Below are 23,327 nucleotides of genomic sequence, written 5' to 3'. Positions count from 1 at the left end.
ATTCCTCCTTAACCCCCTAACACTCAGAAAGAAAAGCAAAAAACGTAACCTCGTTCATCAGAATCAGAATCAGAATGCCTTTATTGTCATTGTACATGGTACAGCGAAATTTAAAGCCACCAAAACAGTACAAAGAGAAGATAAAAATATTAAAAAATATATAAGTATGTACAAAAAGGGAAGGGTGTAAGATGCACAGTTTTTTGTTACGGTAAATAGAATAAATAAAATATGGTGTTAGTGGTGATGGATAAATAAGGTGTAAGTAGGTTCTACTGTTGCACTTCTTATGGTCGACGTGCAAAAGTATAGTGTTGGAAAAATCTAGAGACTCTATAAACTGCAAGCCTGGATATGCTCATACCCATTTTATTAAAACGTGCTGGCAAATGGTCTAAAATTTCACACAGAATGGCTTTTTGCCTACAACTAACGTACAGTGTTCAACCTGAATAAATGTTCAAACAATGAAGCATAATTTTCATATTTCAATTTTCATAATTTTCTTTCTCTTATGTTGACAACGTGGATTCATTTTACATTTATTACATAATGGCCTTACCTCATGAATAAAAACAGCCACCTGCACAAGCTCGGATGATCTAAATTGATGATAAATCCCTGCATCTTGTTGTACAGCTTTAAAATTTTCACTTTTTATTCATTCATTCAAATCCAATACTGCTTGACATTTTCTAAAAATTTGGACATTAGGTTATAAATCTGGATTGTAATAAATATACAAAAAAACGTCTAAATATTGTATCCTATCTTGATATTTTTCCACCACACAATTTCTCAAGAACCTCGACACCAGTGTTGCAGTAGTCACTGGAATACTAAAAGTAAAACAATAAAAGAGGGAAGCCTATTCAGGAGGAAAGCCAACCGTCATCACAGCAAAGAGAGTTGGAAGTGCTTCTGTCTCTTGAATCCCCTTTGCTTGTATGCTGAAAGCTGTAGAGGCCTTGTTGTAGGACATTACAAGAAGCATATAGGCGCTCTGTGAAGATGAGCCCTTTCCCCAAGCCATAATCGTATTAAAACCGACAGTATCAGTCAAAAGTTTTGGAAACACTGACTCATTTCAAATTGTATGTGTGTAAAACATCTACCTGTACTGTATCAACACGACGAAAAAAAATCCCAAACCCAGCCATGGAGAAAAGTGAAACCGGGAGCACCTCCTACCTTTCAGGAATTTGTAAAGCTTTTTTGAAATTACTGAACAGAGATTAACCAGTTATCAAGATTTAAGATCAAGTTTGCCTTCAGAATACTCTCAAAAAGAGAACTATAAATATGAATAATACAACGTAATTAACCTTCACTTACAATGAAAGGGCTGTTAACACGACCGATGTGTGCTTTCGTTATTTTAGTATGTCAAAAGTGTTCAGTTATATTTTATTTTGACCAATGTGACAAAGCTCTGAAGAGGCCAACACTCACTACCAGATGGTGGCAGTACCGCCCTGTATTTTTGCTTTACGTCCGATACGTCTCAAGAAGAAGAGAAAGAAGTGACGTCATTGGTTCGACAAGGCGCGGGAAACCTGGAAAGAAACGGAGATGGAAGCTCGCGGAGAAGTGGGCGAGGAAACGGACCGTTTCTCACCGTCGTCTTTAAAATTGTACGAAACACAATTTTTCGGCTTCACCCCACAAACCTGTATGCTGCGAATCTGCAGTGCCTTCCAGGACTGCTTGTACGACATTTTACCCGTGGTGGAGGAGGTGTGTGTCCGACAGTTGAGAAAAGCTGAGTCGAACAGAGCCGAGGAGCTGCTCCGGACTCGAGCCAGAGAGTGTAGCCGGAAGTTGCAGCAGTTCCTCGAGGAGCGCTTCAAGCAGCTGTCGGAGCGGATGGAGGCGCTGCTGTTGAGCCGCTGCTTTACCGTGCCGCCTAACGTCCTGCTTCCCGAGGACCAGTCACATTACCCCCAGGACGTACAGGTGGGGGGAGACTCTTCATTATACAGATGATACACAGTAAATACCAGCTGACGATTTGAATTGTTGGCAGTTTGGTTGTTTTACATCTCCGTTGCAGTTTAGTCTCGGTTGCCTCATATGTTGTGATATCCTTTTAAACACTTTTTGAATAAGACAGGGTTCCTGGGTTCTTTGCATCCCCAGCCCTGCACCCAAATGACCCATTCAGTAATCTGTCCATGGACGTGAACACTGACGTTAAAGTTTCATCTTGGTGATGTCATGATCCGTCATATTTCAATGATATTAGATATCCATAATCTTGCTTTAACACGGTATAGATAATTCACATATCTAGATATTAAAACAAAAATTAGGCAGCAAACCTCTGTTATGAACCAACTGATGAACTGTCTGGACGATTTTCTTCCCGACTGTAGATCTTCACAGATATGACGGCTCATTTTGCATTGGTAAAAGGTCCCAGGCAGAAAATTCTAGTCTCAAATAGCTGCATTAATAACGGCCATCACTAAATTGGCTAGCCTGGTTTAGCACTGATATAGGCTGACAATTCAGTACCAGTGTATATATTAACTAGAAGATCAAATAAGTCCCAAATATACAGTACGTTAAGAAATTCTTCTGCAATCCAAAGTTCGCTACTATTTTTCAGCGGCATTTCTGTCTTCAACAATGAATGGATTTTCCTCAGCTGCCGTCGAAACTGCCTGTGATGCCTTTCTCTCAGAACTGACGTATCCATCTTTTGGTTCTGCTCGTTCAGGAGGTGCTGAGGCTTGAGTCATCCATGGCAGACCTCCACAGAGCCTATGAAGCAGAGATTTGTGCCAGACAGGCCCTGCAAGCTGAGCTGGAGGAGCAGAGGCAGGTGCAGCAGCAGCTGGATGGCATCCTGGCATGGGTCAGAGAGCTTCAGGAAGCCTGGGTGAAGGAGGGTAACGGCAACTTCCAGGAAAGTTTCCGACTGGTGATGGAATCTGTGAAGAAACTGCAGGAGGCCGTCAGGGAGGTGCTGGTCTGCAGCAAAACCCCCAACTGAACTGATGTGCGAGGTAGAAAATAAAGACTGATGCATTTCCGAGTCAGTTTAGGTAATCTGTCTTCAGGAAGTACTTAGTTCTGCTGTGTGACGCTACACCATGTGGACACATCCTCTTTACGGCCAATCATTTGCCTGCAACAAAGCGAGTGGCGTTTCAGTAACTGATCTATATTTTTCACATTTACATGAAACATGTAGGTGGTGGCATTTTGATTCTATTCTAACTGAAAGGCATTAAATGATTTCTGTTGATTTGTTTTGAGAGCTTCAGTGTCAGAATAAAATCCCCAACAGAGGGCGCTCTCTGCATGTGACAAACGTTACCCCACCTGATCTGTTTACAACAGCAGTGGGAGTCTGGGGTGAAAAAAACATCCAAATTGATAAGTTTTCTCTGGCTCCAGCTTCTGTTGCCAGACTAATTATCTTTGACCTTGTAATGTTGTTCTCTAACAATTTGTATTAATCGGTGATAAAGTTAACCATCAATCATAGTCCTGTGGGGACTCAGGATTATTTTTAAGCAATGTTGTTGGGTTTCGGCATTTTGAAGCGCAAATGTTTGCTTACGGCGTCAGAGTTGGTTCACAGTCCTTTGCTTCAGTCTCTGATCCGTGAGTCTTATTTTCAGACGCGCTGGTGAAACAGTCTAACAAATCATACTGTTTTCATAGATGTTAGAAATGTTGCAAATAGTTTGGCCCTCGCAACATTTTTGATAATCATTATTTCCCAATATAAACAGATGTACCATTCTATCAATGTGTTTTGGCCGGCCCTCTGCTTTTTGTGCTTTTCTGCCAGAGTTTACATTATTTTCCATGTCCATCTTTTTTTTTTTTTGGTTTGTTTGTTGCCGAGGTTACAGTTGAAGCTTCATACGAATATCATACGACAACTGTTGTATTTCTAATTGATGTTGTAATGTTTGTGTTATTACTTTCATGAGTGTGTTGTGCATTAAATGTGCCGCGTACTAACTGACCTTTTGTGTTTTGTGCTCAGTAGGGGGCAGCATCTGTATATCATAATCATTGTGTAAGTCTTAATGTACTCCATGTGAAGAACCCCCAGGATGACTATGAGCAAGATAAATAAAACTGAATTTAATCAATGTGGTTGTGTAACAGCTGGGCAACACCATCTCCAAACTCGTGGGAAACTTAATCCCTTTTTAAACTGAAATTGCTCTTTTTACAGTCGTCAAAATCAATTTTCTTCGACGTTGACAATCTGAAGGATGCTGTTAATAACCGCTTCTGCGTCAAGTGAAGCAATACTCATTCTTTTTTTTAATTGTTTATCTGTGAGCGAGCAGCACGGTGGTCAAAGAATGATTTTTCAGGGTAAACTGAAATTAATTTGAAGTGTTGCTGTAGACAGAAGCTGTTATTAGTGTTTCTCATGTCAGCTTTACAATCGCAACAACAATGAAAAAAAAACTGAGTAAAAGTGCATTAACGACCACAGGCTGAGAATAAACAGCCAACATTTGTTTGAACATTCTTTGAATGTGTGTGTCCCTGTTGATCAGTCCAAATGGAGAAGTGTGAATGCTCCTTTCCTAATGATCTTACAGGCTGTAGCTGTTTTGCTCGCAACAGGTTGTAAGTAAACAGGATTAAAACGCGTTGGTGCAGGAAACCGGACATCAAAACGGAAACTATCGGCTAAAGTTGTAGTACAATCGGTGGGCAGCCAAACAAGAGCTAGATTTTCTGTCAGAAATGAGCCAAAAGGACTAAATTGGTGAAAGTTTAGACAGTCGTTTAGCTTATTCATAGGCGTTATTATTTAAAAATCCAATCCAGAAGGATTGGATTGAGGTTTCTGTGGCTGATTCACTGTTGCATACAGTCCACAGCCAGCCAGGCTAGTCCACAGCATACGTAGCTGCACAGACTTACATTTGGAGATGGGTTTGCTGATATTGGAAGAAGTTTGTGTGGTGGAGCTGTTTTGTCATAAAGTTCCATGACCAAAGATTAAAGGTTCAAAACTAGACAGACAAGCAAGAAGCCATACAAAACCAGCACCTTTGATATTTTGTTAGTCTTTGACTAACACAACTAGACGCTTTGCCTCTTCACCTGTGATGCTCCCTCAGGCTTTCATAGGAGATTCTTTCAATACCTGTTCATTTCTTGCTTGTTTAGAGTCTCTTGGCCTTTTGTCTGGCCTTCAGTGGAATGTAGCCTTAGTTCAGATGATTGACTCAGCCAGTTTGGTTGTTTTTGCTTTATGTTCAGGATTGATGACCTGTGAGTTTCGATGCATTTGGCTGAATATGAGCACTCAGAATGCTCCTGTATACTTCCGTGTCCGTCTTATTTCTTTCAACAGCTGTGAAATCCTCCAAAATTGCCAGTGAAACAGTTACGGTCATGCCAAAGAAACAGACTAAAGGTAGTATGCTATGGGTCACGTGCTCCTTTTTTCTTCCATCATGTATTGGAGGCAGACTTTTGTATTATCGTCCCACAGAGATTTGCTCCACACTCTACTGACTTCTTTTTACATGTTGAAATTCCTAATTGTGGGGATTACCGGGGCTTTGCAACTTGCGGTGAATCCTCTGATTTATGGTCACAAGGAAACCTACTGTATTTGCCCACATCCCAGAGAAAATCTTTGACTTTTTCTTGACCTACAAAACATGCTCAAGTCTTCTCAATCGGACGGCTCATTTGCCATTTCTTTCAGTTATCCTTTCTCTTTGCTTTCTTCAAACTTTAATCTCCCTGACCTATTTCCTCTGATTTCTCTGATTGATCCTCGTCTTTTTTTTTAAGGAAAATTAGACTCCACTTCTGTTGCATGTTCACAGATTTACTCCTCATATTAACAGACAACTCCATTTCTACAACATCACAAGCGCACGCGAGCCCCAACAAAGATGCACACGGGTGTATGGAAACACTTTGCAACTAAACGTTTTACAGTGGCTTTTGAACTTTAGGGATCTATGCACGGTTTTAAAGGGGCACATGTCCCACATAGTTTCTTCCCACATGGTTGTAAATTTAAAGCCGTCTATATACTGCTACTCTGGACTATAGAAAGCCTCAAGAAGGTATTAGTTGAATAGCGCTTTATAGGGACTGACTGCTGTGTCATATAATAAAAGTCAGTCATAAGTTGCTTTTGGATGCCTGCCATTCAAATGTGTGTGTTTGTGTGTGTGTAATATATTCTAAAGCCTGTAAAAGATGTTGTCAAACACAGTGGAGACAGCTGTTTGCAGCTGTCTACATGCACTGAGTTTATGTCTGAAGCCGGCTGCCAGAGAGAAGAAAATAAAGTGATACAAAGAGAAAAGAAGCATTTATTACGCAAGCGTAAGAACCAAACAAGTGTCAGTGAATGTTATTGAAAGTGAAAGTGTTGAAATTTGACGCTTAAACAGACTAAATTGAAGCAGAATCTCACAAAGAAACATTTCAGAAACCGCAGCATTTCACAACACATTCAAAATAAAGTGCGACTGAAATGTTTTTATGTTTTGTCCGGCGCTGTCTCAGGACAAAGTACTTCTTTTCACCCCTGCTGTTTCATCTACTGAGAATGTGGGCTGCCGCTGAAAAAGAAGAGCGCCGGTACCCAGCTTCTGGACGCGGCCTGGGGCTCATACGGACAAACGCTTCCTCTGAAGTTCGGATTGAATATTAATGCAAACCTACTTTATATCTCGATGACGTAACACTCTTAAAAATTGTATAACAGTAGTGGATTTTTGTCAAACTGTGCGCCATTGTGTGCACCAGTGTTTAGCTTAGAAGGAATGAGTTGATTTGCATGTATTTCATGTTTGTGTACAATGTGTCTCTGGGAGTGTATGTGTTTGCATGTGTGTATCTGTGGCGTACCTATGTGAGATCATGTATGTACCTGTTGGAATGTGCAACTGTACTGGGTCTGTGGTGTGTGAGCGTGTGAATCTGTGTTTGTGTGTGAGTGAAGACAGCATATGGACAGTGCCCTCCTTCCTGTTGGGAGGGGATCAGCGTGGCTCTCTGTGAACCACAGCCTGACCTCTGACCTCTTACGATCACACAAAGAAAGCGACACACAGACACACACAAACCCAGATACCTACACACACGTACCCGTATATACGTCCACTCTCAGCCCGCCAGCTGTCCTCATGGACAGAGCGTCCCACACTGAGACAGAGAAGAGGTGAGAGTGACAGTCAGGCAGGCAGACGGGATTGTTTTCTCAGGCTGTGAGAGAGCGACTCTGGAATCCACTTTGACTTTTCCAAACCCACGTGTCACCCAGCAGGGAGACCAACACACAACACAGCAGAAAAAATAACAGGCACCAAAAGATTTATCTTATTTCCATTCATGAAATTCGAAATGGGTCTCCCTGATGCTTTTGTGTGCTCTTTAGCAAATGGCAACTTCTTTGAAACATGCTGTTTTACAAACCACTGTTAAAGAAACCACCTCTCGACCCCTTGGTTTTTTAACAATTTTAAACCAATTTCTAAACTTCCATTTTTATCAAAAAAATTAGAAAAAGTGTTTTTTAACCCAACTTTTAGCTTTTATGTCTGAAAATAACATCTTTGAGAAATTTCAGTCAGGGTTTAGAGCGGTGCTGGGCACTGAAACTGCCCTGCTCAAGGTTACCAATGACCTCCTTTTGGCTGCCGACACGGGTCAGAGTGCAATTTTAATTCTTTCAGACCTAAGTGCGGCCTTTGACACAGCAGACCATACCCTTTAAATTGAGCGTCTTCAATCCTGGGGTGGTATTTGGGACACTGCACTTATTCCTAGGTTTTATTCCTACCTTTTAGGTAGGAAAGTCGTCTATCTATCTATCTTTTTAGACAGAACCCATGTGGTCACCATCGGTAAATGTTCATCCTCTACAACTCCTATTACCTGTGGTGTACAACAAGGTTCTAATTTAGGTCTGATTTAATTCTCCATTTATATGCTTCCCCGAGGCAGAATAATTATGCGTCACAATTCGCACAGATATGCCTTCCGCCGAATCTGAGATACTAGTTTTAACCCCCCCCAAACTCCACCAATCTCATCTCATACTTTACAAATAATCATGGTCCCTCATCCTGAAACATCCGTCCCTCTGCCAGAACCCTTGGTGTTTACTTTGTTTCAGACTTCACCTTCTACTTGCACATAAAAGTTAAGTACATTGTCCAAAATAAAACCTCTACTTCACCCCTCAGATTTTAAGAAAGTTATCACGCATTTATATTTTCCAGGTTAGATTACTGTAACTCTTTCCTCAAGGGTATCAGCCAAAAATCATGATCATGTCTCCAACTGGTCCAGAATGCAGCAGCGAGGCTTCTCACTGGTTTAAACAGACGTAGTCGCCTCACCCCGGTCCTCGCTGCCTTGCACTGGCTGCCTGTACGTTTTAGAAGTGATTTTAAGATTTGGTTGATCACTTTTAAAGCTTGTATGGCCCAGAGCTATATCTCAGTGCTGTTGACCACATATGAAGCACTTCGTAGCCTTAGATCCTGGGGCAGGACTTTCCTGGCAGTTCTGAAGGTGAGGCTCAAATCCATAGGAGATCGTGCTTTTGCCTCAACTTTGGAACAACCTGCATGAGTAAATAAGGCGTGCAGATTCAGTAACTTCTTTTTAATCACTTCTTAAAACATATTTTTATAGATTTGCAATCAAGTCACAGAGTCTTTCCTTGTCTTTTTATTTTTACTTTATTTATCCATTATTCATCTATCCATTTATTTTGCTATTATCACATTGAACCTTTATTTCATTAATGCAGTACTTTTATTCCCTCTTGAACTTGTTTGGATTTTTTTTTGGTCTGGAAAGCACTTTGTAAAAACTCTGTTTTTAAAAGGTGCCAAATAAGTAAAGTTTATTATATTATTTATGACTGTGTGTGACATTATCTTGTTCCAGGGCATATTGAAAGCACATCAACAAAAATCTTGTACATTTTTATAGAAATGATCATATTCTTTGCACTTTATGTTTCAGACTCATCCCTAATAGATATCGTTTGTTTTTGGAACCAGTCCACACACAATTTTCCATAAAGCCTTTGCAAAAAGAGCGTTGTTTATTAAAAAGAAACATAATCAATTAAGATAAAAGATTGAAATTCCAATAGTATAAGGACCCCCTGTTAGGGCACAGAGCAACTGAGCACATATACTGATAGAAAATGGACTTTGATTCAGCTGTTTAAAGACTCATATCTAGAATAATGGAATAACACTTTGAAATAAAGCAATTGAAAACGTACATAGATTATTTTGTTACAATCTAAAAGGATTAGATAAATAAATGCCTAACCTGGAGCCTCAGTCAATGTGTGGTTTCATCTTGCATCACAACCTCTGAAAGCTTTCCAGCTACTGTTAAGATGCCAACTTATAGAAACACAAAGGCGCCATAATTTGATTCAGTTTACTTCGCTGAATTTTATGGCGCCTCTCTGATGATAACAACACACTCTCTCTCTCTATATGTTTATATACATAGGATGTAAGATTCTTTTTGTGCGAGTACAAACTAATCAAATCATTCTGGTGTTCAGGTTTCCTTGCTACTCAAACATGACATGGTATCTTTGATCTTGAATACACAGAATGGCTTCCAAACCACGTATCCGTCTCAAATCTGATATTATCTGCAAAAAACAGTCTGATAGAACAAAACCGTCAATTTTACTTTAAAGCTGCAGTCTGCAACTCTTTTTCAAGCATAATGCCTGGAACTGTCCGGGGATTCTGAAAGTAGTACATTAAATACCCCAATACAAAAAAAAAATGAGTTCTCTAGGTCCCCTATATGTCCCGCTAGGTCCCTCCAAAGCCAGCAGGTTTGTTTACAAAATTGCAGACCGGACCGGTAAAAGGTAACCAATCAGGTTACGAGCTGGGCTCTGCTGCCTGTCAATCACCGATTGTGCACGCGCGATACAAGGTAGGCTCGTCCCCACGCTTATTTATCTAGACTATTGAACTTCATTACGGGCTAGTCTACTTACTGTGTCTTCCATGATCGCAAATGACAGGTGAGTTGATGAATGAGGAGTCGTGTACGCGCATCTGGCGTGCACGTAGACGTGCACGAGTTCTCATGTGTTTTGATGGGGCGGGACAGGAAGTTGAATAACTTTTTATTTTTCGGTTAAAAAATAAGCATTTCTTGCATTTTGCGACTACGGAGGTCACCGTTTTCAACTTCAAGCGTTCTGATAGATCATGTAAACTCTTAAAATGCCAAAAATTAGGACTTTACGTATGACAACAACAAATCCTGCAGACTGCAGCTTTAACTACATAAAGACCTAAATTGTGCATAAAGATGGAGGAGTTTTAGAAAAAAAAACAACATGAATGGTCCAAGTTAGAATACTGTCAATCTGAACACCAGGGTACTTATATGACTGAACTTGTGTGATTGGTAAGTTAGAAATAACCAGCAGTCTGTGAACACCAACCTCCTCAGTTTTTAAAACATCTAATGTGTTTGGAATCGTACCTCAAACTCACAGGGTGTGAATGAATTTACGGTGGTCCTTGATCCGACATGTTATCAACATGGAAATGGTTGCTAGAACCAAGACCTAAAGTTTTTTATAGAGCAACCCTTAGTGAAAGCCTCTTCTAGAATGCTCAGGATTCAGGAAAATTCACCCATCCGACCTGGTCAGGCAAAAGCATTTCTGCCACGAAGAATGGGAGAAACCTCCTGCAGAAAGGTGTGCTGAGCTGGTAATCAACTCAAAACGTTGCCCATGTGCCTTCAGAATGAATGTGCTTCCTTTTTCTCTCTTTTTTTTTAAAGTATGGCCATGTAACCAGTTATCTTTAATTGAATATGTGCATGAAGCCACAGTTGAGCTGATGAGTTTGATGAGTAACATACATCTGTTTTATAAAAACCATCAAAATATAAGTTTCTCAATTTTCTAAAGTTTCAAATTGTGCCACAGGATGGTGGGGAGTGCTTTTTACAACCTGCCTAAAAGTGGGTTACATACAGTGCAACTCAAATCAACAGCTATGCTTTCAGTCACATCTGTCCTAAGTTAAATAATACTGGTACCTTTATGGTGGAGGTTAAGAGAGAACCTTAGAGGAACTTGGATCATTTGGGTTATAATAGACTTCCTCACTCTGCAGCCACAAAATCTTTCTCATAAGTCAACATTCAAGTTTTAAATTGTAGGTTAAACATGTTTAACAACGATAACTAATCCCGAAAATTCTAATTATTATCTAAGATTTGTCTTATAACACTTGAATTCAGCCAACCCTAACAGACCCTCCAGATGCCCTGAGTATGTTCCAGCTCCTTATTTGTGATGCCCGAAAAGAGTGAAAAGAAAGAGAGTCAACGATCACTTTTTACCTATCAATACAGCACACCTCCTTTCTCATACTGCAATTGTGTTGAATGAAATTGAATGCTTCTGCAGTGAATGGTGGCGACAGTGAAAGAACAGTGAAAGAGAAAAGTAGAGAGGTGAGGTGAGAGGAGAAAGGGGAAGAAAAAGAGGTGAGGAGGAGCAGCTGGCAGGTGTCAGGAGTCACAAAGCACCATCTGTCCATCGAGTCACATCTTCACACACATACACACACACACACACACACACACACACACATACGCACACAGTCACAGGATGCACTAAACTTTTTAACTCAAACCGTCTTGCCTCAACGAGGTCACTCTAATTTTTTTTTTTTTCCTATGTTTCATCTAATTCTAAAAATGAAAGTTTGTCCTCATCCACTGGCTGATAGGCTGGCTTTTTACATTGAAATACATACTTTGAGTTTTGGTCCTGTAAAACTTCTGGCCTCAACTGAACAGGTTTCCACCACGGCAGAGTCAAACTGACAGTCCAGAGCAAGTCGAGGAGATGCTATAATGATGTAAAAACAGACACCGTGGCAAACCTTGACTCTGTGTGTGTGTGTGTGTGGTATGTCTCTCCCCTTCTGAACTCAAGTGCCTGAGCTACTTACTAAGAAAGACTTGTGCACAGACACAGTGCTGACCCCTGACCTTTCACCTCAAATGATCTCTCTCTGGGGAGTTTTTAAGAGTGTGAGGAGTGCTGGGATGACACATGTTAAAAACTTCATGCATGCAGCAGCTACACTCATGAGAAAGAGTTCTCAGTCGGTTGTGAGAGTGAGAAACTATCTAGACATCTCTTCATCTGCTTTGTGGTTTATAGAGGCCAGCTGATTAAAACAAAACAAAAAAACTGCCACTCTACACGAACAGAGGTATGCAGACACCTGAACAGATTGTTTAGTTAAAGCTATGGTAGGTAATCCTAGAGAGCTAGCAAGAGAGCTAACAAGATTCGAAAGTGTCCCCTCCTCTAAGCTCCACCCCCCCCTCCCCATTCCGTCAGTGCTTCATCCAAAGCCGGTAGAACCGCATGCGCACACGGAGCAGGGAGCCGACAGAGGGGGGCGTAGGCAGAAAGCAGAGGCATCTGATTGGTTTGTCGTAGGCGCAACAGTCTGACCAATCCGAGATCAGCGGGACGCTGATCTCGGATTGGTCAGCTTTTTCTCAGTCCTGCAGCTGCCACAGAGGTCTGATTATTTTCGTCCCTTTTTCTAAATACATCTTGTATAGATTTCTCTCAGGACAGACGGACCATTTCACCCAGTATTACAAAATGTGTTTCTGAACAGGATTACCAACCATGCCTTTAAAGCCTAAAATGTAGTTGCAGGAATTTCCAGGAGCATGAATAAAGTCAGATGATAAGAACTGATTTAGACTGAAATACAGTTGTATGTGTCCTCAATGTGTCTTAAAGTAGCGTTCATACCTGTACTTAGGATCCAGTCACCATTGAGTCATGTTTTTAAATCTTAAAATGTTCATGTTATGATATTTATAAAAGGTTTCTGGTCTTATCAGTTAGCTGAATTGGTGTATGACAGGTAAACTGAGGGTTGGTTCATTCAGAGTCACCCAGTCATTTTGTGGTACCATTCTGACACAGACATTGTGGACAATGAGCTGCCAGACAGCCAGAAACAATCACTTTAGATCAAATCCAGTTCAATTTGTAACAAACACTGTTCTTCACTGGTTTAGAGAAGAGAAGAACTTGAAAATCTCATAAGCAAAAAGAAGCAGCACTTCAGGTAAAACTTGTTTTTCATGGCAGCTCAGACATCATGTGGATCTCCCTCACACCAAATATTGCTCTCCCTTTCTCCTTTCTAAAACAACTCTCTTTTTCATTCTCCCTTTGCTCCCCACTCCACCCCACCACTCCTCCACCCCACCACTCCTCCACCCCTCCACTCCTTCCTTCCCCATCCAGCAGACAGAGGGCGGATGCTGGCAAACACTTCCTCTCTCCACGAAGTTACTTCCTGGCACTGGGAATCCATTTCCTGTTCGCAGATACTACAACAGCACTGAGAGCATTCCTCAGGAATCTTTGTCTCACACACACACACACACACACACACACACACACACACACACACACACACACACACACACTCACTCACTCACAAACAAAAGTAAAAGCTGATGTCTTCTGGCCCCATGATGTTGAGATCTGTATTCAGGGAGAGGCATGCCATCAGCTGCAGGTTCTGTCCTTATCATGGAAGGTATTGTGGTTGCTGTCATGCTTGAATCTGGGATCGATCAGATGCCTGATGGCATTGCATGATGGATAAGAATCTAAACATCTGAAACGTTTTAACATCACTGCGCAGGCTTGTTAGAACTGTGCTGCTGACTGGTGTGCATGATTTGTTTTTCTTTGACTCAGGGTCATCGGTGTGTGTTGGCTAAGGGTCCGCTTGTCAACATTCCTCTCCCATAAGTCAGGTTTTTGTCTACGAGCCCAGTTACTCTAATGAGATTTTTTTCTACTGCTGTATGTTCATTGGAATTTGTCTTAAAAAACATTTAAAAAACATTAAAGAGAGGTCAGACATCCTTCGTTTTTTACCACTTGCAATTCCATCAGAGAGACGTTCCACCATAAATCGTTTCTGGCCTAAAAGAGGCATAGAAAAACAAAAATATTTGAGTAAAAGGCAAAGTTTTCCCATAAAATGAGGAGAAAGGGTGAAGATAAGGAAAGTAAGAATGAAAAATAAAAAGAGTTCTTGACAGGAAACAGGCACGGTTTCCTGTGATGTTAACGCCACGAGCCTGCTTAACACAGAGGAGCTCACCAACACACACTTGTCTCTAATCAGCTGCACTGTTATCTAAACTCACAGAGGGGAAGTGTTTATATTTGTCTTACAGGCTGGACCACCACTCAGGACTGGAAATGACACACAAAAGAAAAATTGATCAGCACAAAATGCCCCCTTTGACAGACATCAGCACAGACACTCATTAACACACACAAACCCGCAGACACACATTGTGGCGCAACATGCAATATATTCATTTTGTATGCAAAACATAAACAGTGACATTAGTGAACACAATTGTTTCCATCTTTCTCATTTAGTTTCAATGGCTTTTATGGTACAAAAAAATTTAAAACTAGATCAATATATGTCTATATCTATATCTATATCTATATCTATATCTATATCTATATCTATATAGATATGTATATGTATAGACCAATATTCATGTTTGAATCTAAAGCTCAGCTGAATCAGGTCCCGCAGGGAAACATTACTCTGCATCACTGTAGTGTAGCAGGGGTTTGGTGCAAAACTTTAGTGTATATGTCTTACTTTTGGCCATATCTATTCTAAAACCAGTAAGTTCTGTATCAAGTGTCTTCAAATATGGCTGTTTAAGTGTGTGGATGTGGCTGCGGGTCTGCTTCATGCTCTGTTTTATAAAATTTGATCAATCTTTGTCTAGAAAACTGTGATGTTTTATTGAATAATTCATCCACGTGTTTTTATTTTTAACACTAGTGAGCAAAATGATTCATTGGGAACACTCCTTAACTTTACGTGGTCACTTTTTGTGGCACTTTATTTGGTGTGGCTTAAAGTCTGCTAACATCACAAGGAATAAGTTATACTGATACATGTCTTTGATATCCCTGTGTTATTAAAGAGGAGCACATTCATTTGAACTCACCTCAACAAACGCATATCATTACACAGAGCTGACTTATTATATCAGTGGCCCCACTTCAGATCCTCTTTCATCAGTTCATGCATATACACACATAACTGAGAAGTGATAACTTAGCTGGTGGTTTGGTGTCTTCGTAAAAGCTTTGAAATGCCAAGTTGCTCCCGATGGCATCTGAGCACGTAGCATGGCAGCTTTTGTGTCATTTGTGTGTGACTTGTTTTCCACTGATGTTATTTATATGTATTTAGAAAAATATGAATAAGATTTTTTTTTAAACTTCCTCTTTGTTCATCTCTATAACCCTTGTTATTAAAAACAGCCTCAGCTTCTGTGCATACCTGCACTCTGTAGATAAGTGTGAGCGTTGGGGTCATCAACCAATGCAGTTATATGACATTTAACTCATTGCAACTATCTGCATCCAATGGGTGAACTAATGACGGTGAAAGTTCGTATAGTTTCACCGTAAACTATATATTTGAGACTTCAATATTCAACCTTTCTGTGTTGGCACATTGGTTATGAGGTTAAGTCTGGTTATGAGTTTGTCTTTGTATTTAACCAGCCTAAAGCCCCTGCTGACGTTGATGCAGGGCATTTGGTGGACGCTTCAGGACTTCTTTAATGTTAGGGTTGATATGTACAGAGAAAGAAGGAAGTATCTTGTCTATATTGAGAATAAGTTCTGACATATATCTTTTCTTTTTTTTTTTAAAGAAAATAATCGAAAAGATTCCATCTTGAAATTTTTTTCCCACCAGAACAAAGTGAAAAAATCCTTTCCCATAGCCGGGGGTACTTTACTCCATGCGCTGAGGGCTGCAACGTACTCTATGTCCAGTAAGCCCGAGTTTCCGAGGTGATTAAAGGGATAGTTCGCCTCTTTTGACATGAAGCTGTATGACATCCCATATTAGCAACATCATTTATGAACATTGACTTGCCCCCTGCTGCGTCCTGTGAGCCGAGTTCCAGCTGAGTTTTGGCGTCCACGAAGCTAGTCCGGCTAGTTGGCTGGGGCTTGAAAAATAAAGCGTCTTGCTTCTCAAAAAAATATGCGTTCAAAAGAGTAATACATTTGCATCACAAAATCGTTTTGCATGAAAAAGTCAGACCTCACTTCGCTTGGCGCTATTTTTGCCTCCCTTGATATCAATGCGTCCAATGTAAACTGTGCAGACCGAAGTGCAGACCGAGCAGTAAACACCGTAACAGGTGCAGCTAGGTGGCTGAACGCATTGATATGAAGGGAGGCAAAAATAGCGCCAAGCGAAGTGAGGTCTGACTTTTTCATGCAAAGCGATTTTGTGATGCAAATGTATTACTCTTTTGAACGCATATTTTTTTGAGAAGCAAGACGCTTTATTTTTCAAGCCCCAGCCAACTAGCCGGACTAGCTTCGTGGACGCCAAAACTCAGCTGGAACTCGGCTCACAGGCCGCAGCGGGGGGTAAGTCAATGTTCATAAATGATGTTGCTAATATGGGATGTCATACAGCTTCATGTCAAAAGAGGCGAACTATCCCTTTAAGTTAGTTTTAGTCATTTTGACTTGACAGCAGCTATAGCGGGTGTGTCTGCCAACATCAGCAGCTTTGGTCCCTGCCTCACAACAAATTACTGGGGACATGGTCACAAGTACATCATTGGAATCCCACTTGAGCCTTGGACCCTTGCAGACATCTGTTGAACAAAAAACATATATGAGTCAGCCGCCAGCTGTCTTGCAGACTGGTCAAATCGATCTGTTTTGTGTATTTTTTTTTTTACGAGCTGTCTTCGTGTGAGGTGTCCTGCTCGGTCAATCTGTGTTGATAAAAGAATGACTGATCTGTCTCCACTCTCTCAGCCCAGCATGCAGCTCCCGCAGTGACAGCAGATCTGTAACCACTGTGAAGCCATCTAATGAGACATTTACCAGTTGGGATGGGGTTATAGAGAACATTTAATTCACATAAATGATCAGATGGTTCTCCATTGAGAGACGAAGTATTTCTAATTGTTGGCAATACAAAAAGTAATTATAGCATGCCTGACTGGTCTTCCTCAAGCTTTTTCTCTCAGGTTTAGTGTTCACTGTGTCTCCTCCGAAAACATAATGAAATCGTGAATATAGTCATCATGATCAAGATTTCTGTCAGTTAATTGTGGTCATAGCCTTTCCTATTCAACAGAGTCCTCATTCACTCCTATCACTGCTCAGTGATTTATCTCACCCATGACTCTTGACTATAGAGAAGACACATTTAAATCCATGAATTATGATTGAATTAACGTAGTTTTTGCAATCATCAATTCACAATTCCCAAATGAGATACAGTTCTTTCACGTCTACTGCTGACCAGCCATGCATGACTACATGATAATTGATGTACACTTACTGTAAAGTACTACCCAGACATTTAATCATAATACCCTTGAGGGCTCTCTGTGTGTCAGCTCCACCATTCCCCTCACATCCCTGATGTATTACAACATAACAAATGCATATTTAATTGCGAAAAAAACAAGACCGACATTTTGTTGGCCTGTTTGCTAGGTAATCATAAAACACTTTGATGAAGAAACCTTGTGTACCTGGGGGCATGCCAAACTATTGTTTGAATGATTCACATGGAAAACAAATGGCATCCATTTAAATGGGTAAATGGGCATGTTTTTATCATACTGTTGAAATGAAAATAAGGCGGTGAAATTCTCCTGTGTGTGTGTTTCACCATGTATAAGTTACCCTACCGCCTTCAACTCCTAAAGTGGTTTATACTTGAGTCAAGGTAAAGTGTATTGGCCATATGCTTCAGTGTCCTGCCTGGTGTTAACATATCTCAACATCTCATCATCATATTCTTGATAGAGTTGAGTGTATTCAGTGGTAACGTGCTCCAGCAGACAAGAAGAAAAGACATAATATAAGAGTGTTTGTCTGTGAGGAAGCATACCATACAGGAGGCTCTGTTTGGTCTTTTTAAGTTGTACGGCTGCTGGTGCGTTTGTTCATTGTTGGTCCAGCCTCCTCTCTCCCATCTGCCGCTACTCATTAGCATGGAAACAGGACCGGGAGCTTTTTCACACATGCACACACTGGCCATTAATCAACAAGTCAGACCAGGGTCCATTCCCACACATACACACCACACACATGAAAACAAAGACCATACACACACAGACCTAAAGCTTAATCACAGAAATATCCCAGAGCACACTTTGCTAGATTTCGACCACTCCTCTCGTCTCAGAGGATCAGACCTGGCAACTCCAATTTTTGTCCAAGTCTGCCAATCTAGTGACATCTCAATTGCCTTTTCCGTTAAGTGATGACCGCTCCCTCGTGGCACCGTGAGTGAACACAGGAAGATTTGTTCCCATCAGCTGTTCTCCCCTTTGTCTTCATGGGATGAATTGGCAAGTATTATTGTGGGAATTTGCTGTCTAATTTGTCTGGCCATCATGAATGAGTACATTGATGAGGAGAACTGAATTCCCATGAACTGACAGAATAAGTGCGAGTAGTGCGTAAAAGCAAACCAGCTAACTGTGCTGCTGACGGAAATTACCTCCATGACAGGGTATAGAAATGTGTTTGAATCCTTAATTAACAGAATGTATTATAGATTTTTTTTTTCTTTTGCATTACAAGAAGGTCGAAAAAAAGAATAGTTAGATATTTCAAAGCAGGAATTATACCAAACAAAGGATGAGGTAAAAAGAACATACATTTAAAAAAAACAACAAAAGGAAAATATTGTGAAAATGGCTTGAATAAAAAAACAATACAAAAGTAATGTGGTTACGCAATGGCGCCACACCAAAAGCTTGTTGAAGGTTTTCACAAGGCGTGCAGCGAAAATCATAACAAAACTCACAAAACGTGACAACAAAACAAAAAACTTAGCATTTTGATAACATAAAAACATCAAACTTCCCAAAACACAACACACAAAACAGTTCAGCTGAAAAGAAAAAAACTGAAAATCTTTGTTACAAAACAGAAAAACACAACTTACAAAAGACAGCACAGGAACACAAGGTGTCACAAAGTAAACAATACATCCAAAAAAAAAAAATCACAAAAACACTAAAAAGTTCAGTGAAACGCTTCATTTTCTGTTCACCTGTGTACTCTATACTGTTTTTCCGTGTTCTGTTTAACATGTGATTTTTGTTTTGTGGAATTTTGTCTGTTTTGTTGTGGTTTCTGTATAGTTGTGAGTGACTTGTGATTGTACTTTTGGTTTGGTTTTTGGTAGTTTCGTAAGATTCTTTTCTAAGATCTGTTGTTGTTGTTGTTGTATCTTACCACATTTGTGGTGGTTTTGGTTTTATCGTGTTTTTTGTTAAGCTGTTGCGGAGTTGTCTCTGAATTTTTCTTAAATGTTGTGCATCTTAGATGCTCAATGCAGCACCAGAAATAAGCATGAAGCCATTTTGTTCAACTCCTTGTTTGTTACACTTATGTTTTCACTCAGGGAGAGTTTTATGTCATTCATATTTTCACTGCAAACTTCCCTTTTTCAATAATCAAATCAAAGATTAAAAAAGAAAAATACAAACAGTATTTGGTCATCAGTATAGCTGTGTTACAATCTGGTGACTGAGGCAAAAGCATCCCATTTATGTACATTTTGTAGACGCACATGACATTCCTTTAAAGTGACTCTGTGCTTCTTTCTCTTAACTTGTGTATTTCAGGCTCTTTTTATAAAGTAATCTATCACATATTTGTTTGTGCGATATCATAATTTAAAGACTCGTGACAGGACATTATAGTAGGCAGCTCAAATGTTGAGATGCTTAAAAAGAAGTTCGGCCACAATAGCCGTGTGCAAATGTGCGACGATCCCGCTGTGCTCTGTTCACTGAACAAAGAAGCATCATTCTGTCAAAAGCAGGTAAAGTTGCTGTCTCTTCTCACCTGCTGTTAAAGAGTTGAATACAATTCAGGCTCATCAGAGAGAGATAGAGAGACATCTGCTGTCTCTCTATCTCTCTGTCCCCTCCTGTGTGTCCTCTGTGGCAACATCTGCTTCCTCTGCTGCTCTTTCCCATCATGCAGTGGGCGTGTCCTTTGTGTTGCCCCCAGCTTCATTGTTCTAGCCAATCATTGTCCTCGCCAAGCTGTTCCCACGATGCACCAGTAATGATCAGAAGGTGCTGATGGGAGCTGGTGTCTCTGAAGGAATGACTCTGTCTTTACAACCCCTTTAACCCCCAGGGAGAGATGACAATAAACAAAACACAAACAAAAATAATGCTCTCTAAAGACAACCAAAAAGCGTGGTTGGTTTTAACTGCTTCTGACCTCCATATACACCTCAAAGCTATGTATGAAAAGGGGGAAATATTGTGGTTGGTGAATATTAACAGAGTCAGAGAAAGACAATCAGGAAAAGAGGAAGAAAAGGGGGTGAAAGAGAGAGATGGAGCTCTGGGAAAAGATCAGAGCCTGGTCCCTGGGGAGCAGCGACAGATGAAGTAGCTGAATAAGCTGTCTGTCATTGTGTGACTTGGGCTGCTGTGGTCACTTCGTTTGTTCAAACTCAACAATGGAGGATGGTTGAGAGAGAAATCTCTGTTTTCCCACATGATTCAACCCAAAAATCTGTAGTTCGAGATGCTCTGTGTATGTGGGTATTTTTCCTGATGACAAACTGAAATGCTAATATTAGCGTGGCGAGAGGTGCAAAGTCAGCGGGTCACTGTTATGATGCAGCAGTAAAGTGAAGCCACGTAGAGAACGAAAGGCTTTACATTTACTTTGTGTTGTGATAAATCAGTATATCTTCAGAGAGAGATTTATATCGTGGTACACTTCAGTCATCCCATAATCAAGAAAAAGATTAAATCCTCTAAAACCTCAGATGAACCCTTTGGTCAAAGAAAAGAAGTTAAAGGAAAGATATACGTTGAAATCAAACATTTTTGCTTCATATTTGAAAGTTCTACCATCAGTGGATAACTTTCAGGTATTAGTGTCTTGTATTCAAAGTGGCAAAAAGTACCCAGAATTTGATTTGTCATTAGGTTGTGACCTCATACATACTGAAAACTCAGGCAGTCTGTCAGACTTTACAGCCTGAAGGTCCCAAGGTACAGGGACCAGCATGAATCTGTTATTGTACACAACCCATCTGACACTTATACTAAAATTAATGTCACTCTAGTTATGTTTTCGATCTGTTGCAGAAGTAAGAATGTCTCCGTATTTTTTTTAAATCTTACTGTGGCCCGATGACAGAGACAAACATAGAAAATGACTTTATTTCATAATACACCCAAGTGTCTCTATCCTGAGCTGAAAGTTGTTCATTCTGGCCTGAGAGATTCACTGATGTTTTTTCAAGAAAGCTCAAAGTTTAAGGAGTTGAATGAATTGACACTTTTTTCTGTCTGTGGATCCAATTTAAGAAGAAGGCACTTTGAGACAGAGAAAGGATAGATGAAGCCTTCATTTAGGTGGTGAAACTATTTAGTTTTTTAGGAGATACAAAAAATTATTTGTGGGGTGTTGTTCTGAACAGATTTGTCCCTGGACTGTATTTCAACATAATGTAAATTGAATGTAATTTGTGCTTTAGGTGGAGAGTAATCCACACAAGCTTTCGACATTACAAAAATACGAGGTAAAGAAAATGTTTTGAAAAATAGTTTAGTGGAAAGATGTTGAGTTGAATGAACAGAAAAAAAAATTCTTTTCCAGTTGTCCTTGGTACACTCGGCAAGTAGTGTACTTTATTCAAGTATTTTACAGAGCTTGCGACTGTGCCGCTGTCTCTTTATGTAGTCACAGACTGACTGGCTCATGATGAGACCAGGGCTCTGTGGGGGCCAAGCCATCTGTTGCAGGACTAGAAGTCCTGCGACAGAACTTTTACAGCCACCTTTACGACTCTGGCTGGATGTGTAGGCTCATTGTCATGCTGCAGAATGAACTTGGGACCAATCAAACACCTCCTTCATAGTATCCAGTGATGGATAAGACTTCAAACATCTAAAAATATCTAAAACTTAATATCTAAAACAAAGTATTTAGCAGAATATGTGAGTTTTATGTCTTGACGGGAGTGACGACAGCAAAGGGACAGAGTACAAGGAAAACATGTGACTCAACTTGAGACACTGCAATCCATGTTTGGCACCCTGACATCTTCAGCTAATAGAGGATCCCAGTTTCAACTGCTTTCAGGAAAGGACTTTTGTGCAAATTTGTGTGTGTGTGTCTATGTGCATATGACAGGTGACCGGTGTACAACACACAAAAGGAGGGTCAGTGGCCAAGTTTGAGCTTTTTTCTTCCTCCCTTGTTACCCTCCTCCAAACAATAACTCTCTGTCTCCCTCACACACACACATATACACACACACCAGCAGGCACTGACATGCATGTTTACACACAGAGACACACTGACACACACACCTAAACGCTCTAAAAGATCTGCAACGGGAGAGAAGAGAGGAGTGTATGAATGGACAGATTAATCAGATTATAGCAGAGACACACTTAAACAGGCTGTTCTCTGGATTAGCTACGGTCCTGCCTACCCCCTGTCAGAATGAAAAGTGTATGAGAGGAGAGCCCGGGACAGAGTGAAACAGACAACATATGATCCAAAGCATCTGTTTGAATATATCTGAAAATATATGCATTAGCATTTTGTGTTGTTTTTGGTGTTTTTAATATTAGAAAAATGATCCAGTTAGTTGGACAACTTGGAAATCTTGAGGAGCGAACAAGGAGATGGAAACAAAATGTTCTGCTTTCTTCATGAAAAAGAAAAGAAAGGCCACGTGAATATGGGGAGTGACTGAACAAACTCTTCTCTGTATATTCGACCATGAAGAAGTTTCGATTTCCCCCTCAGAAGTTCAAAGAGTACTTTTCTTTATGTGAAGCAGAGCAGCATATGGCAGCCAGTGACCAGTGCTTTGTCTGACTATTGACACCAGATAGATGCGTAGAGGGAGGACGCGAGTGTGTGCGACTGTTCAGGGGCCGGAGGACAGCCTAACAGCAACAAAGGACCAGCTTTAAGCCTGTCTCCTGTGATTTTCCAACTCAGCGAAAAGCTATTGTGGCACAGAAAAAAAGTTAAGTTAAAAAGCTTAGCATGGTATGTGCTAACAACTGCCTGCTGCCTGTGTAATACAAGCAAATACTTTCTGAGCAGCCACAGTCACAGTCTTTGGAAGGGCAACCGTCACTGTGTCTACAGCCGGTGGGCTGGTCACCAGTTTGATCCGCTGGTG

General features: G+C 40.5%; 1 protein-coding gene across 1 annotated transcript; it reads left to right on the top strand.

Annotated features, from left to right (window-relative positions):
- Positions 1–1,547: 1,547 nt before the first annotated feature.
- mis12 (MIS12 kinetochore complex component) lies at positions 1,548–4,067 on the top strand. Its single transcript, XM_075471436.1, has 2 exons — positions 1,548–1,956; positions 2,723–4,067. Exons 1-2 carry the CDS (start codon positions 1,573–1,575, stop codon positions 2,996–2,998), a joined length of 660 nt encoding a protein of 219 aa, XP_075327551.1. The 5' UTR covers positions 1,548–1,572; the 3' UTR covers positions 2,999–4,067.
- The last annotated feature ends 19,260 nt before the right edge of the window (positions 4,068–23,327 follow it).

This window comes from Odontesthes bonariensis, chromosome 1 (assembly GCF_027942865.1).
Source record: "Odontesthes bonariensis isolate fOdoBon6 chromosome 1, fOdoBon6.hap1, whole genome shotgun sequence".
NCBI classification, from domain to species: domain Eukaryota; kingdom Metazoa; phylum Chordata; class Actinopteri; order Atheriniformes; family Atherinopsidae; genus Odontesthes; species Odontesthes bonariensis.
The sequence above is the reverse complement of the archived record's forward strand: the minus strand, read 5'-3'. Positions and strand labels throughout refer to the sequence as shown.